We start from the raw sequence: 16,327 nt of genomic DNA, 5'->3' as shown, positions 1-16,327 counted from the left end.
AGCCCCAATGTACTTATAATCGGATGATTATTTGCACGTCTCAATGGATGAAATTATCGATTACTAAAGAAAAAACGTAAAACGTTAGTAAAGTACTTAGATATTTTGTATTGATCGACTCAAGGTTCCGTCACTAACGTTTCTCTGCACTTGGGTGGACTATATTAAAGATGCAATTTCATAGTCCACAATATGCCTAAAAAAAACTATGTAATAAAAGTTCGATCAATATAGAATAACTTTACCATTTAATCATCATCAGTAGTACAGTAGGTGACAAAGTTGAAGATTAACAGATCCTTCAAAAATTCTAATCCCTCCTCAGTGATATCGCTTCAGTTAAATCGCGCAGGCGCGCTGAATCTAACAGCGTCTTGGAATACCAGTGACACTCGACTCTTATAGTCTTGAGCTGCTCCTCTGCTGGTGGTGTCTGTCGACCGAAGGGATGCTGCTGGTGTAGCCATCTATGGAGGTGTGAGTGACCTCCCTCCTGGCGGTTTCAACCAACCATGGGGACAACAGGTACATCTCTCCTTGTGATGACAGCCACATAAAGGAAGGCAGAGAACCTCCCTACTGGTACTGTCAGTCAACCACAAGGAAGCATAGGACCCCCATACTATCAACCTCAGGGACGTAGAGGATCTTTCTAGTAGAGTCAGTCAACCATAGGGATGTGGATAACCTCCCCATCGTGTCTGATGAGCGAGGACCTGTAGGTCTCCCCGCGGAGGGAGGCTCGGAGCCGCGGTCGGTGCCTGGTGATGGAAGGTTGCTGCCCTATTTCTCCCAGCGACAATCGCGGACCGGACTGTTCGCTGGAAGGAAGACGCAGTGGAGTTGAGCGGTGGAAATGATGAGAAGTGAAAATCAATATACAACATACTAATACACTGTTTTCTATCATTTCTTGTTTATGTGTCTGACACTGGCAACTTGCTTTTCCTGGCCTTAAACATCTGACACAGTGCTTATTAGCACATTTCCTATATTCTAGTACGGAATGCACCTTATAATGAAATCATTTGAATTTATCAATAATTTGCATGCTGAAGATTTACTAAGTTTGATATTTAGTTACGTTTAACAATACTCTACACGCTAGTTATGCACTAGGTTTGATATTAGTTATGTTTATCAGTACTCTACACGTTTGTTATGCACTAGGTTTGATATTCAGTTATGTTCACCAATACTCTACACGTTAGTTATGCAGGAAAATTCAGCAGTCGAGTAGACCGCGTACTTCATGCCGTCCACTTACGAAGGTTTATATTGACTAAAGATTTTTATAACTTTACAGTTTTAAGTGTCAAGTGACATCATATTTCCATAAGCACTAAACTAATCCCTGATAGGCTATGGCAAGCTTCAGTCACCCAGGAAAGACTAGGGCATGGCAATCTTCATTCACTCAGGAAAGATAAAGTAATAAATCTGAATGAATTCTGGTGTGGTAAGGTCCCCATTCAAGGCCTGCCTGCCCTCTGATTGCGGCTTGAGAGACTAACATTAGGATTAGACACATCAGCAAAAAATAAGCTGCAGGAGTCTGAATATGAGAGGAAATTACGAGTCGAGATTGTACTTAACCTGTCGCCAGTTCACTTCAGAACTGTAAAGGAGACAAACTGTCTTCTAGCAAATACCAGAATCGCATTTAAGTACAGAGATAAGGAAATATTCAAAAACTGTTCACACAGTGTATTAGGCCAAAACTAGGATATATTTCTCAAGACTGATCACCAAACTTAAAGAAGCACAAAGTGCTAATTCAGAGGGACCAGAGGAAAGCAACAAAGGTGATATAAAAATCAAGATAGATGAGTTACACGAAGAGTATGGGGTGACCAAAGACCATAATGTAAAACTAAATAAGAAATTGGTTAAAAAAGATGTTAAGCAGTATTTTTGCAGTGTATCGACGGTGGATGAATGCAGTAAATTGTGAAATTGTGAATGCTTACAAAATACGAAAGTTTAAAAAATCGTATAATAGACATGGATCAAGTGATGGGGCTTCACGAGTACAGAACGCCCTCTCCATACTGCACATATATGTGGTTAAACACAAATGCACACTGACACATACACACACACCAACACTTACTCCTGGGCGATACAGGGGAAGTAGAAGAAGGTCTGGTCCCTGCCGAAGTTCTCGCCGTCGGCTAACGTCTGGGGCAGATCCCTGTGGAGGGTCTCCGGCAGCAGGAGCGCCACGCAGCCCCCGATCAGCGACGCCAACCCCAGTACAACCATCGGCGCCAGAGGACTGACCGTACCCTTAAAGGAGACCATCGGGAGGATGGACAAGTCAGACAGGCAAAATATATTCTACATGATGAATGAATCATATTGTAATCTGACAGAAGTAGATTCTGCTGATACCCTGGGTCACACATCCTTAAGGTAATTAAGTCTACAACTTGAGACATTTTGGATCTAGTTTCCTGAACGAATATATATGTGCAAGGCTCTCGAATGGACAGATCCAATGTCCACTGAACAAACCTAATGTCGACCGAGCAAGTCCACTCAGTACTTCTGAGCACCAGGAAATATTGGATGTATAACCAAATGGCGCTTTTACGTATCGAAGCAAATGATTCGCATTTTATAAAAAAAATTCAGTGACACGGATATAAGGTTGGCGGGCGTATGATGATTATCATTAATATTTTAAGTCGTATCTGCATGTTCATGGAGGTGATTTTGTCTGCCTGTGTGAACGATACTCTCGCTGGCCATCGAGAAACATTGGTTTGTTGCATAGATTTAGTTGTCAAACTCAAGTAGGTATCCAGATCTGCCTTATCGTGGGCAGTGGACCTGATCTCGGTGAAGTATAAAAAAAAAAATCATGAGACAAAATAAAAGGCAGGTGTAGAGTCATCTTTATGAAGAATCCTTTAACAAGGTCTAACAACACCTGTTACTTAAAACATGAAGTCTGGCAATGGAAGGTGATACGACTGAAACTTAGTCACCGCACCGGATTACGGTACAGCCTCTAAGTCACATCTCGTTACATAAGACCTACTCTGCCGCGGAGTGTTCTCGTTTTCTATGTTAATTTCACGAGACTTACCATGTACACGATGACCGGGGAGAGGAGAGCGGACACGTAGCCTGCGATGTGGACGGCGGAGACGCCCTGCCCACGAACCACTGTCGGCAGCACCTCTGCTGCGTACTGCAGACCTATGTTGTACGTTATGTTGACGCAAAGCCGACCCAGTATAGCCAACACCGCTATGGCTATGGCGTTACCTAATAAAACCCAGTAGATATAATTAGTGGCCATAATACCACTTGAAGATCCTAGAAGACACATTCACTGGTTACATTGTTATCTGGAAACTCTCAGCACATATAGGTAATGACCATGAACAGTCGTAAGACATCCCCAGCAGAAATGTATGTGGCCACAAGGTGACCAGGGTAAACACGAAAGAATCACATCAATCGTTTCCACGGTGATATTGTTCCACCCACCTTTGCGACATGTGCCAAGAGACGACATAGAGCTGACCCACGACTCTGCCCCCAGATGCCCACTGGTCTTCTGGATCAACTCTTTGAGCACGACGGTACGACTCACCAACATAATGGCACGATCGTCTGACACAATGATCTGGCCTTTTACCTGGCCACTTAAAGAGTCGTACCGTCGTGCTTTAAGGGGTTAAGTTACAACTTGCATGTCTCCCCTCGACCTGAAAGTACTGACCTCAACCCCGACCAGAAGCATGACAAAAACTTGTTGGACGAGACTAGACTGGATACCCACGATAGCAATTACTGGGAGGAGCACGCTGGCTTGGCTCACTCACCGTCGATTCCCTGAGAGGAACAGAGAAGACTTCATCATCTCAGGCTCTCGTCAGTTGTTCAGGTTGGTACGAAAATGTTGACCCCCGTAGTCTATGTTTTGATGTAGCGTGTGGCTGGAATTCGATCTGACACACCCAGAATTCGAGCTCGTGCAGCCGAGAATCGAATTCAAGTAGTATAGAATAAAACCTTTGAATCCAGGACGTAAATAAAGTAGCTATAAGCCAATCAAAGTGTTGCACTCTATTTACTAGGGCGTCTAAGGAAAGACTTTCTTACTGTATTTCTCTCTCCACCTCTTATATTCACTCACCCAGTCTCTCTCACTCCACCATACACTTACCACTTACTCTTCTCCCTTTCCAATAATAGTACTATCCGTGCCAAATGCCTGTTTCTATGTAACTCCCACGGCAATGAAAAAAAAAATCCTTACAAAGTATTCAGGTTTACACAGCTAGTTAACATCTGACGCAGGAAAAAGAAAAAAGACGTGAATACGCAGGGACTGCACAAACACATACAACTATTACCAACCTTCCTCTTCCTTCAGTATATAATCATATTTACCCATAGGTTGGTGACAACCCTACATTTCCCTACTTCTTTCAAAGTAGTGCTCTATCTCAAGCTCTGTCTACGTCTCGTCTCGTCTCGTTAACTATTCTATAAACTGAAATTTGGATAAGATTCGCGGGTGGGGAGTCCGCCGCCCATTCAGAATCAACCTTTTCTTTATCATAACGAGATCTCTCACGGCTTTTTCATCGCCTTTGATGGCTCTGTGGTATTTTTATTCAAGATAGTAAACACTGTATATTTTCATAAAAACCTTGTCCGCCCCCCGTTTCCCCCATATACGTGGGCGAGGTTTACTGTGGGTACAAGCACATGACGCTCTAGGGGTGAAATCATCGTACATCTGGTATGAGCATCAGTAACCCGCCTCAGTGTGCCTCCGGCTATCTTTAGGGAAGGCTCTTCTTTCTCTACTCATCTTGGTTTCCAATTCATTTTAGGAATTTCGCTTCTGGGCGCTATACTCCTTCCACCTGTGCTTCAAGATGGTTGGCTTTTACCTCTCCAAGGAGGAGAAAGCCCTAATTCTCGCCAGGAAGGAGGAAAATATGGGTACATGAGAGATTTCCAAGAGCACTAGGCGTTCAGGACGCACGATCAGGCGGTTGCTTGCCAGCGTTTGTGGTCTTCCTGGCAAAAATCATTTTACTACCAAAACCTATCCCTGGTCGACAAAAAAAAAGAGAAAAACTTCTAGGTATACAGATAACCTCACGAGACGAGTATTAAAGAGACTCTGCATTTCGATCGTCGAACGCAAGAAAAGCGATCCAAAACTTCTTGGATACATCTCTCAAAGAACCATTCAACATCGGCAACAGAAAGACCGTCACATTCCCTCCCACAAACCAGTTATCAAATCCCTGCTTACGAAGGAAATGAAAGGCAAACGGCTCGCATTTGCAAAAAAAATACAGAGACTGGAGTGAGCAACAGTGAGTCAAGCAGGGGAAGGTGTGGAGGCCTGAAGGCGCCAGCCGTTATGACTCTTGCTTCACAGCGAAGACGGTGAAACACCCAGGTAGTGTGATGGTCTGGGGTAGCTTTAGCGGTGGAATGGGTAAGGGAGGGTTGTACTTCTCGCCTAAAAGCACGGTAATGAATGGAACGCAGTACATTAAGGTGATAAGAGGACCATCTGCTTCCTTTTCATGAGGTTCACGAGTGTGAATACTTTAGGCAGCATAGTGCCCCTGCCATAAGGATTGCAAGGTGATGAATCGGCAATGAGAGAAAAATATTCAGCTACTGGAATCGCAAGGGAACTCCCCAGACCTTAACCCAATCGAGATCTGCCGGAACCAGTTGAAATCAAAGCTTGCTTCCTGCAACACCTCATCAGTGCTTCGCCTCATTCAGATCAAGACCTTACGGACTCAAAATATGGACCTAATATAATTCAGAAACCTTGCCATTTCTGAGGCCAGACGTCTGCAGATGGCACTCAAGGCCAAATGAGAGCTGACAAAGTACTTAAAATCAAGCGTTACATCGCCTTTGAAAATCTTTGGGGGCGGGCAAGGTTTTTTTGCGGACACTGTACATGGTATCACCGTCACGTTCAAAAAATATTCGATGAAAACCCAACATTACACAAATGCTTAACTCCACTTCTGAATACCTGGTCGGCTTGTTCAGCCCCACGTACTTACTAGACATAGTTATATCTATAGTAATCCGACTTATCGACTCTCATAATCTGATCTTACAACTGTGGAAGGTTCACTTTAAACGATACCCTGTTGATGAGAACATGACTCTAAGGATTACAGGAACAACGTAAGGAATGTTTACCTGTGCGAGGACATGGCCTTAGACTGTAAGCTTTAAGGGGACATTCCTGTAGATGATACACTGTAGGGGAATAATGCCTGTAAAAGGGACATTGTAAGGGAATAATTCCCGTACAAGGTACGCTGCAGGGAGATAACGCCCGTAGAAGGTACGCTGCAGGGAGATAATGCCCACACAAGGTACGCAGCAGGGAGATAATGCCTGTACAAGGTACGCTGCAGGGAGATAATGCCCGTACAAGGTACGCTGCAGGGAGATAATGCCTGTGCAAGGTACACTACAAGGACACATGCCTATACACAGTACACGGTAGGGGGACACGCCTGCTGAGGGGGAAGTGTAGACTAAAGTACACCTACTGTACCCATCTACATTTTACACTCAACAACCAACCAACCGATCACACTTCAACCCAGCAGGCCGCCGAGTAAGGGGGAACGAGGATCACCTGAGAAAGCAGTAGTAAGGATGGTGAGAAGACCCGAGAGAACGAGGGTGCCGAAGGCGAGCCATCGACGTCCCAGTCGGTCGAGGGTGAGCACTAAGAATATATCGGCGGGCAGCTCCGTCGCCGAGGCCACGCTGAAGGTCACGAACACGTCCAATTGCAGGTTGGATACGTTCCGGGCGTGGCCGTCATACACCAGGCTCAGCAGCATCCTGCAGGATGTGAGGAGTAGTCTTCAGGGAAGGACATGAGAGGAGTAGTGGGTATTCTGAGGGGGAGGGCAGGGCTACAGTGGATACTCTAAGGAGGAGGGCAGGACTATAGAGTGTGCTCTGTAAGGGAGAACAGGAGTATAGTGAGTACTCTATAGGTGAGGACAGGATCATAGTGAGTACTCACCCTGTCAACTATTGTATTACTGTAATTATACACAACTAAATGTTCAACCAACTGCATAATGTTTAAACCATATCTAATTTGTAAACATCCTCGACTATCTAGTTGTATACATCCAGCCCACCTTAACCTTAAACTCTTTTACGACTAGTTAATGGGTAATTATGTGATGAGGGGACCGGGCATGCTGGTGGGAGAGACGACCTACCAGAGGACACAAACAGCGACGGTGGTGCGACGGAGTCTTGGCGTCCGGAAGAGGTCGAGTAGTGACGCAGATGCGAGCTGCTTCACCACTGCGGCGTCTTCACCCTCCACCATCCACTCCTTGTGGGTTTTCTGCGGAAAGGAGAGAGGTGGTGAGTGAAGCGGCGTCACTCTAGACATTCGTCTGTCATCGGCACCAAGTTCTCGTAACGACTACTGCGTCACAGTGATAAAATAACAAAGGAAACAAAGTCTTCCCAAGCATGAAATTATGCATTTGTTATATAAGCGGCATCTATCAGGTCTTCTGCATCGTTTGCTTATCCACAACAGGGAGTGGTTGATAATGATCTTGAACTCAAAGCAATTAGTGCGAGTAACGTGACGAGTGACACAAGGTGTTAAGGAGCTGGAGTTTTTCGAGGGTGATTATCATGTACGATGGTCTCACCTCCAGGTCCCGTAAGACGTGGTCTGGGATGATGCAGCCGTTCACCTTGGCGATCTTCTGCAGGATCTTCACCGTCTCCTTCACACGACCTGTCAAGGGAATGGTGAAGGAACAATGTTATGACATCATTAGAGTAACCTGCACACACACTTTTGTGTGTGTGTGTGTGTGTGTGTGTGTGTGTGTGTGTGTACATACCTAAGAGTAAAGACAAGGTTATGAGACGGGGGAACACGAGTGTAAATCTCTCTCCCCGGAACACAAAAATATTAATCACACACACACACACTCATAAACACCTGGTGGTGCCACAAAAAAGAGAAAATTAGAAAAAAGCTTGTCAAACATTTGTATAGCTATACCTCGAATTCTATTCTCGTGCAGTCACAAGGGTGACTTGGATCACGCTTCACACAACATTCAATAATTCATGGATCTTTTGAAATTATTATTAGTTATTACTATGAATGAAATCGTTTGTATCATGGACATGTGTCTTTACTAGTCTAGCTTATTCCTTTTGTGTAAATATGGATGTGTATATAGACAGTGCTTGCTTGCCTCTGGCGTGTGGACGCTTCCTGTGTCAGCCTGAGCACAGTGCGAGTAAACACGAAGAGGCACAAACCTTGCGAGAGCAGCCAGCGAGCACTTTCAGGCAGGAGCCAGTGGGAAAAGCAGGATAGGATCATGGGCGTGGCGGTGAGGGCCGAGAAGAGTCGCCAGTCGCTCACCCACACAGCCAACCAGGGAAGCAGCACCGTCCCCGCCGTGTAGAAAATCGCGATGGACAAGTTGGCCACAATCGTCCGGTGCTGGGGGCCCACATACTCCAATACTGCCGGGGAACAGAAGGAGGGACACTGAGTGTCATTTAAGACACCGTTGAAGTGCTGAAGCTGCACTATGCCTAAAAGATTTTCATGCACGAATACGTACAAGAGATGGGCCCCACGGGCGTAGACCTCTCCGCCAGTACTGTACACACTTTCACGATATGAGATATTCTTTCGGGAAATACGTAAATAAAAAAAAAATGAGGGAGACAAATGTATGAAGGAGAAAGAGAGAATATAGAAGAATCAACAGTGTTCGCAACCGTTCAACCCATGAGGCTGTCACGAGCAGCGGTGACAGTCAGGCCAGCGCCGAGCAACTCACCTAGGACGTACATCATGACGAATATGTTGTCGAAGGCGAAGCCGGCGATGAACCTGTACAGAAGGAAGTCAGCCAGAGAGGTGGACACCGCTGTTAGCAGGGAGGCCAGGGCGCCTACGAAGTTGGTGGCCACCAGCACCGGCAGGCGGCCGTATCTGCAACCACATTAAGGGCTCAGTGCCACAACTTATCCCTTTAAGTACGATTGCTTTAACCCTTCATCACAATATGACGTAATCATTAAATATAACAAATAATATCTGCGTCACTATCTAGTGTGACCCACCTGCAGTAATACAAGACCCATTTATTACAGTGAGGAGCGTCACTCACCTGTCAGCTGCCCAGCCACAGACGAGGCCTCCAAAGATGGCGCCAAGGAAGAAGACGGATTGGGCCAGCGTCGCATACCATTCTCGTTCACACACCCACGACAACTGACGAACATGACATTTTACTTCATAAACAGTAAATTATATACAAACTGTGAATATATTTCTGAACTACAAAGGCCAGCATTCACGAGCGACTACACGGTATGTCTTCCTTCTAATGATCACTGACGATCATGTTCACTATGCAATGGAACACCACTAAGCGCATCTTCCCCACGCCATCTTCACCACACTCTCATCATCGCTGCACCTTCAACTTCACCATATCGTGATCACTGCATCCTCAACATCACTCACCTTTGATCTGACCCACACTGGTCAGGTCAAAAACCATCTATAATTGCATCTTGATCCAAAGGACATACATACGACACCCTTGACACCAGTACTGGCCTTTAGCGTTTGAATTAATCCGTCAGGACTGGGTTAATACGTATATACATAGTATTAGCGTTATGGCACTGACTGCTGGAAAGAGAACCAAAAAGAAAAATAACGGGAAAATGAACAAAAGCAGCATATTCCCCTTCTATTGTGAGAGACAAGCTAAATAATTTGACGGCTTCTAAAACTTCTTTTCATACACAATAATTTGATACAAAATAATGTGGTTTTACTTTAAATTGCAAATCAATTTAGTTACAACAAATTTTTATATATGAACTTAGATAATGAATCAATACTAATTTCATTGGTTTCACGTGATTTTGAAGTCTGAGCAAAATTCGTCTGCGAGTGTAAGGGCCGCCATACTTTTTTTTTTTTCACTTAATGTTTACTGTACAGACCAAAATGTTGCCGCCGTACAGTTAAGACTGTGCGGTTCATTTCCCATCCACATGTTTCCGTGTAACTGTGAAGCTTTGGCCTGCACAGATAATACCCAGTGAAAAACTGAGCGTGTATAGATGCCCTTAAAGTTCGTAATGTTATCATCTGTATTTGTATTTTAAGCTTATACGGAAGAAAGAAAACTTTAAGGAATAATTCTCTAACTACCAATGTTTTGTATAAGAGGAGAAAGCATCCATACTAACATGCTTCGCAACTTTGCATACCAAAAACAAATAAACTATTTAACTTACCTATTGACATACTCACTCGAATATTTGCTTTTGACATCTCAAATATTCCTAGACATTAAAACAATAAACATTATTTCAGTCTTCTGATATAGTATCATATACAATGGTCGAATATCAATGAGGCCGTAGAATATTGTCCTTGAATAGAACAAAGACTGGGATAAAACTTATTACCTCGGAGACAATCGTGTGGTAGTTTCCTGTCGTGGAGATATCGTACTCCCACGCCTGGCAGCTCCGCACGGGCCACGAGGGGTCTGGTGACGTCACGCCCTCCTGCAGAAGCGTGCGGTATTCTACATCATACACCTGGCAGCGGCTCCTCGTCTCCACCCCAGACGCGTCGACAGTGACAGGGGCGCTCAAGTTACGTCTGCCAGTAAGTGAGGGTCAGCAGTTGAATAAAGACATAATTCTGAATGACGATTTTCTTGCTTTTATGGATTCGTGCGTCACACTATGGTTCTCATCTATTTCCCTAGTGTAAAATTTCCTTGCTAAACTCACAACACTACTTACATATCCCCAGTCTGCTGGGGGTGAAGTTATATATATATATATATATATATATATATATATATATATATATATATATATATATATATATATATATATATATATCACGGCTCCTGACCTAATATTAGTCTCAGTATGTTCCACCCACGGAGGGAGTAGCGTTCGAAGATCCAGAAGTTCCCAGAAATCCCTAGCCTGAATTTACTACACTGGGCCTCCACTAGTCCTAGTATGATGCTGGTCTGTCTCCTAGTTCGGCGTAGGTTCTGCAGCTGGGAGCGATAGGCTAACCCGGATTAAACTAGAGTCACCCTGTGCAGTTAAAGGCGGCCTGGTTTGTGTGTGTGTGTGTGGGGGGGGGGGGACATCCTCAGAAGCTATAGGGAGAGTTCACTTCGCTGATTCTTCTCGCTGGTGGTCACAGGGACGCCAAGTTCTCTCCCCCCCCCACCCCCTGTCTCCCCCCTCGTGTAATAAATTGGAAATCTTTAGTCTTTCAAATGTAAAGCTTTCGGAAATTTATCCTATTTAATTTCTGTAAAACTAACATGCCATAATTCCAAGAAGCACCACAGAACCACTGGATCGCATATCTAAATTATAAATTCTCAAGAAAACAAATTCTCTCATGACATATATCGTGGTCTTAATCAAGAACTCATTGTCTGACATGAGTTTCTAAAAAAAAAAAAAAGACTTTCATTATATTAAAAAGGTAGAGGACCAAAGAATCTTCGTAATGGTCACATCGATATATAGTTAACCTAGAATTAAACCAAATATTTTCGCACCAAGCACGGCATGCGCATCACACCCAATAGGCCATACTTGGCAAACAAATGAATTATTAACCAGTAAACCTATCAAATCAATTAACAAAATAATTCATACCTGGTAAAAGCCCAATTGGGTTCAGCTTGAGCGTACCAGACTCGACAAGGCAACGAACCATTGGCAAACTAAGTTACCAAAATATAATGAATATTACAATATCTTTAGAGTTAATACAGATAAACAACAAAACCGTTGTTCATACTTAACGTGAATTAAACGTTCACAGCATTACCTATTACTTAGAGCAAACAAAACAGGCAAATCGAACATATCAACCCCGCTATGAAAAAGCTATATATATATATAGGTTAGCAAATCGAACATATCAGCCCCGCTATGAAAAAGCTATATATATATAGGTTAACATGACATCAAATCACGGAATAACTAGAATGAATAAAGATGATAAAAATAACAAAGTGAACAATAACTAATAATCAAGTTGTCCGCGAAACTAAGTAGTTAAACGTTAAACCAGATCCTGGCAAGCTAAGGAATTAGAATAATACAATAAACGCCATCCTAGAATGAGCAAGTCCGATGTACCATATCCAAGAAACCGAAATAAATATTCAAAACCTAGTCAAAAACTGCTACAATTCAGAAGTAAACCAAGCAAATACCTCCGGAAGAGCCCAAGCCAACAAAAAACTCTTGGTAATAAGGCAAATGTTAACGTTGTCGTGCTATAGGGGCAGCGTTGTCTCAGATGTCGTCAGCAGCACACCGACGAACCGTTTCCGCTAACGAGCGCTCCCCTGCTGCGGTATCAACGAAATAAGTGAAAGAATGTGGGACATAAATCACGAGTATATCCAATTCTAAAGAACATGTTCAGATGGTAGGCAAAATTCACTTCTGGCCACATCAACGAATTCCAGGTTGCTTGACTTGTCGTACAAGACTGCCGGTGTAATGTTCACGGTTGAAGGTTCAGATTCAAATGACGCGTCAGTGCGACGCTTTGGCATGATAAACTGGCCAGGTTTTTTAAAGTCAACTATCATACTCAAGGCTCATAAGCGTCGTGATTACTGGCTGTTCCGTCGTACTCAGGGTTCTGTTTACCATGTCTTCTCAGGAAAAGTATTCCTGGGCACCTGAGCTGACCTTTTAAGAGAATGCTAAAATTCTTCCATCACAACTAGTAAGACATTACGATAAACAAGGCTTTGGATTCCTCCTTTCCAAGGGTATGATAGATTTCACTGACATTAAAATATTCAAAGCATTTCCTTGGTCCAGAAGCAATGCCAATGCAGAGCGGATGTGAAGGTCCTCTCTATTTAGTTTATTTTGCATTACTGAGAAATATGCAAAGTACTATGTCAGAGTAGGCAAGTAAACCAAAATATAAAGAAAGTGTATTCGGTACCCGTTCAAGAGATACTTTTAAACATTCTCCTTATGAGAAAACATCACAAGAAGACAGTATCCTTGCAAAGACGTTCCTTGAATCAATATAAGTTAAAATGCAAAGTTTTGCAACTTGCCTATTTTCACTTAATTACAGGTTTCAGAAGCAGATTCATATTTTGTTTCGAGGGTTCGTTGTGTGGGTTTGGGCTTTAGGCCTATCGACCACCAAGGTCATTTAGGCAGTCACCGTTAAGGCACATTCACCAACCCGAAAATCTTTAACACCTTTTGGTTTGAAGGATAATTCTAAGGAAGCATGTATGCTCATTATGCATGTGGCTCATGGGTGGTTGTTTCGTCTATAGGCATATCAACTGCCAGTGTCAATTAAGGCCTTGAATAAGTTCACCAACCGAAAAATCTTCAATACCTTTTTCTGATGTTAAAGATCATTCTAAGACCATATAACACTATGTATGCAGCACCATGCGAGGCCCATTTAAAATCCTTAAGTACTTTATCTTTGACTGTGAAGTCCTACGCTGGACGGCATTTTAAAATGATTTTTCATTTCAAAGCAAGGAATTGTGGAAACATAAAACGACAAAATCACCTTAAAAATCATTTGATGTTTGGAAATAGTAACAAAAATAAAGTGCAGGGAGGTAAGTGAGTTCGCAACAGTCTAAAGAAAATGCTTCATTAAAACGTCTACCTGTGCCGGTGTCCCATAAAAAAAAAAAAATTGCTGTGTTGCCTGACAACAGCACACTCCACCAATGTCACTCTCACCGCAAGCAAAAATTTCTTGAAGAGACGAGGAACTACACAAGGATATCCCAGTACTTCGCTGATTATATTCAGTCAGTGGAAAATAGCATTCGATTATGCTTCACTGATGAAATATTCATGGCTTAAACATACATTGTGACTCATTTAGGATATACGCTGTCGGGGACGTTGGAGTTGCCAAGTGACGTTATGATGCCACGAGGACTACTGCACAGCACTTGAGCTCGACGATACAGCCCTAAGGTATAATAGCGTTGACCTGATCCTTTAGGATCAATGCGTTCAGTCTCATTAGAGGAAATTACGCTATCAATATCCTCCTCACCTGTCACTCGTAGCATCGAGAATGCTGAGGCAAAAGTTATTACCCAGAGTTACGATGTCAATGATCATCTATTACCGAACAACACATGTAACTAAACAGATAACAAACCCGATCCAGCCACTTTACTCTTATTTTCTTTGTCCAGTGCTTCAAGCTAGACATTGTTGGATTTACCTGAGTGCTACACTGATGTTGGCGTCCATAAGCTCAGGGACCGCGCACCAATGATCGGGCTGGAGGCTGATGAAGAACTGGACGAAGTAGATGAAGATCAGGTTGAAACAGAAGGGTGCAAGCCCGATGAAGAGCAGCCACTGGTACTTGCCGAACTCCCCCGCGTGCGTGAGCACGTCATCGAAGTCTAGGTTCTCTTGTCCCATCGTTGGCTTGGGTGTCTTACGACCTCACACTTGACGAGTCTCCCCGGTAGGTATGAACTTCATAAACATTCACGCAGTAAATGTTAATTGAATTTACAATCAAATGGAGTATTCACAATTTGTAGATATTCTAAAACTAGATGGGGTCTCAGTAACACCACCATTCAAGCAGCGCCTGGTGTGATGTTATGGGGACGAGGTAAGGAAGCCTTCTACTGAGGACAGTGGCTCAACAAGCTTTAGGTAGCTTGCCCATCCTTTCCTCGGGACTTTCCAGCCCTCACATCCGCTGTTAACATCTTTAGAACTTAAATCGCAAAGGCTCTATCTTCTCATTCATAAATACCCTCCTGTAAAAGTCGTACCATAACAAGTCAAGAATATTTCAATTCTTTTCCTGATATATTCAATAGGCGCTTTGAGGAATCAGGCACTGCAGATTTAAGAGATTTGTTCCGTTGCAACTGTCTAACCAATGGGTAGCGGAATAACTCTAGTACTTAAGAGTTTGACGCTCGATGAAAAATTATAATTGGTACGACTGGCTGACGATAGGCAACACTAATCCCGGGTCTGGTGGCGTTCCTTGACTAGATGTTCTGTCTGAAGGTACTACCTGACTCTGGTGCTGGGTATGGGAATCCTAAAACGACTTCAAATTTTACAACCTGGTATTTCTGTCTGTAAGAGCTGTAAAAAAAATCTTTATCACGAGTCTAAGTTTATTATGATTAATACGTTTCTCAGAAATAATGAAAATAAAATCATGTCAAGATTCCAGTGGAAGCATGACGTCATGCTACAACGGTTCAGTGAATCTAGACCAACAGTTGGTCAGTGGTGGTCCCCTCTAGATTATGTGGCAATTTACTCGACTCAGATGTGCTTATAATTCTCACTACTTTTACTCAAGCACATTTTCAGTGAAAATGCACTTTTATTTTGTTACTTTATTTACGGACATATTATTACTTGCTAGTGGTAGATATCAAGGTAATATCGGTAATACATTCCAACTCAGTCACGCTGTCATACATCAACATGACAGCCACCCCTACCAGCCGCAAGTTACGAGCTTACAGATATGATGATGCAAAAGTGTATTTATTTTCTCCGAAAAGATAATTAAAAGTTTTAAACGTTGGTAAAGTAGTTCCTGGTATAACCTACTTAACGAAGTATTGTCATTTCAATACTCACTATCAGTGATAAGTGTACATCTAGACATCTCTACAGTGTCTCTATAGAAGGATATATATGCAAGTTACGCTTTCATCCAGGTGAGTTACTAGAATCTGCCACCTTACTGGTATACGTATCCTTTCATTGGCACTGGGTTTAAATATATGGCAAATAACGATAACGATTTACCTTTGTGTACATATGACTCGAACCCCAGATCTACCGCGTGGCAGGCACAGGGTTCGAATCCCCAGCGTCCAAAGGTAAATTCTTTCTAATCTATTCCATATGTCCAATACACATGAATGCTGGAAGTTTACCACACACAGCAGAGGATGTTGTTATGATCTTAACATACAGAAGAGATTGCTATGTCGAGCTTACCACACACGAAAGAATTACGTAATAAATAGTTTAGGAAAAAAAAAATAAAAAGGCGTTATCTTTCCCAACACCGTGCTAGGCTACCCACGAAGACAATGGTACATCTTCAAACATTTGTCTTGAGAACAATGGTGAAGATAGTATGACTAGCATGTTAAGTAACTGCTTTTGAATAGACGATATGTTAATTGCCATATCC

The 16,327-nt window shown here is 43.0% G+C and overlaps 1 protein-coding gene across 1 annotated transcript; it reads right to left on the bottom strand.

The window, feature by feature from the left end:
* Positions 1–229: 229 nt before the first annotated feature.
* LOC139754154 (organic cation transporter protein) lies at positions 230–14,697 on the bottom strand. Its single transcript, XM_071671311.1, has 11 exons — positions 14,357–14,697; positions 10,531–10,729; positions 9,210–9,313; positions 8,877–9,031; positions 8,344–8,553; positions 7,716–7,804; positions 7,266–7,396; positions 6,662–6,873; positions 3,095–3,276; positions 2,114–2,289; positions 230–821 (listed from the first exon to the last, which is right to left on the bottom strand). The coding sequence occupies exons 1-11, from the start codon at positions 14,560–14,562 to the stop codon at positions 662–664; spliced, it is 1,824 nt and encodes a 607-aa protein (XP_071527412.1). The 5' UTR covers positions 14,563–14,697; the 3' UTR covers positions 230–661.
* Between the last annotated feature and the right edge of the window lie 1,630 nt (positions 14,698–16,327).

The sequence above is a fragment of the Panulirus ornatus genome, chromosome 16 (assembly GCF_036320965.1).
Source record: "Panulirus ornatus isolate Po-2019 chromosome 16, ASM3632096v1, whole genome shotgun sequence".
NCBI classification, from domain to species: Eukaryota; Metazoa; Arthropoda; class Malacostraca; order Decapoda; family Palinuridae; genus Panulirus; species Panulirus ornatus.
The sequence above is the reverse complement of the archived record's forward strand: the minus strand, read 5'-3'. Positions and strand labels throughout refer to the sequence as shown.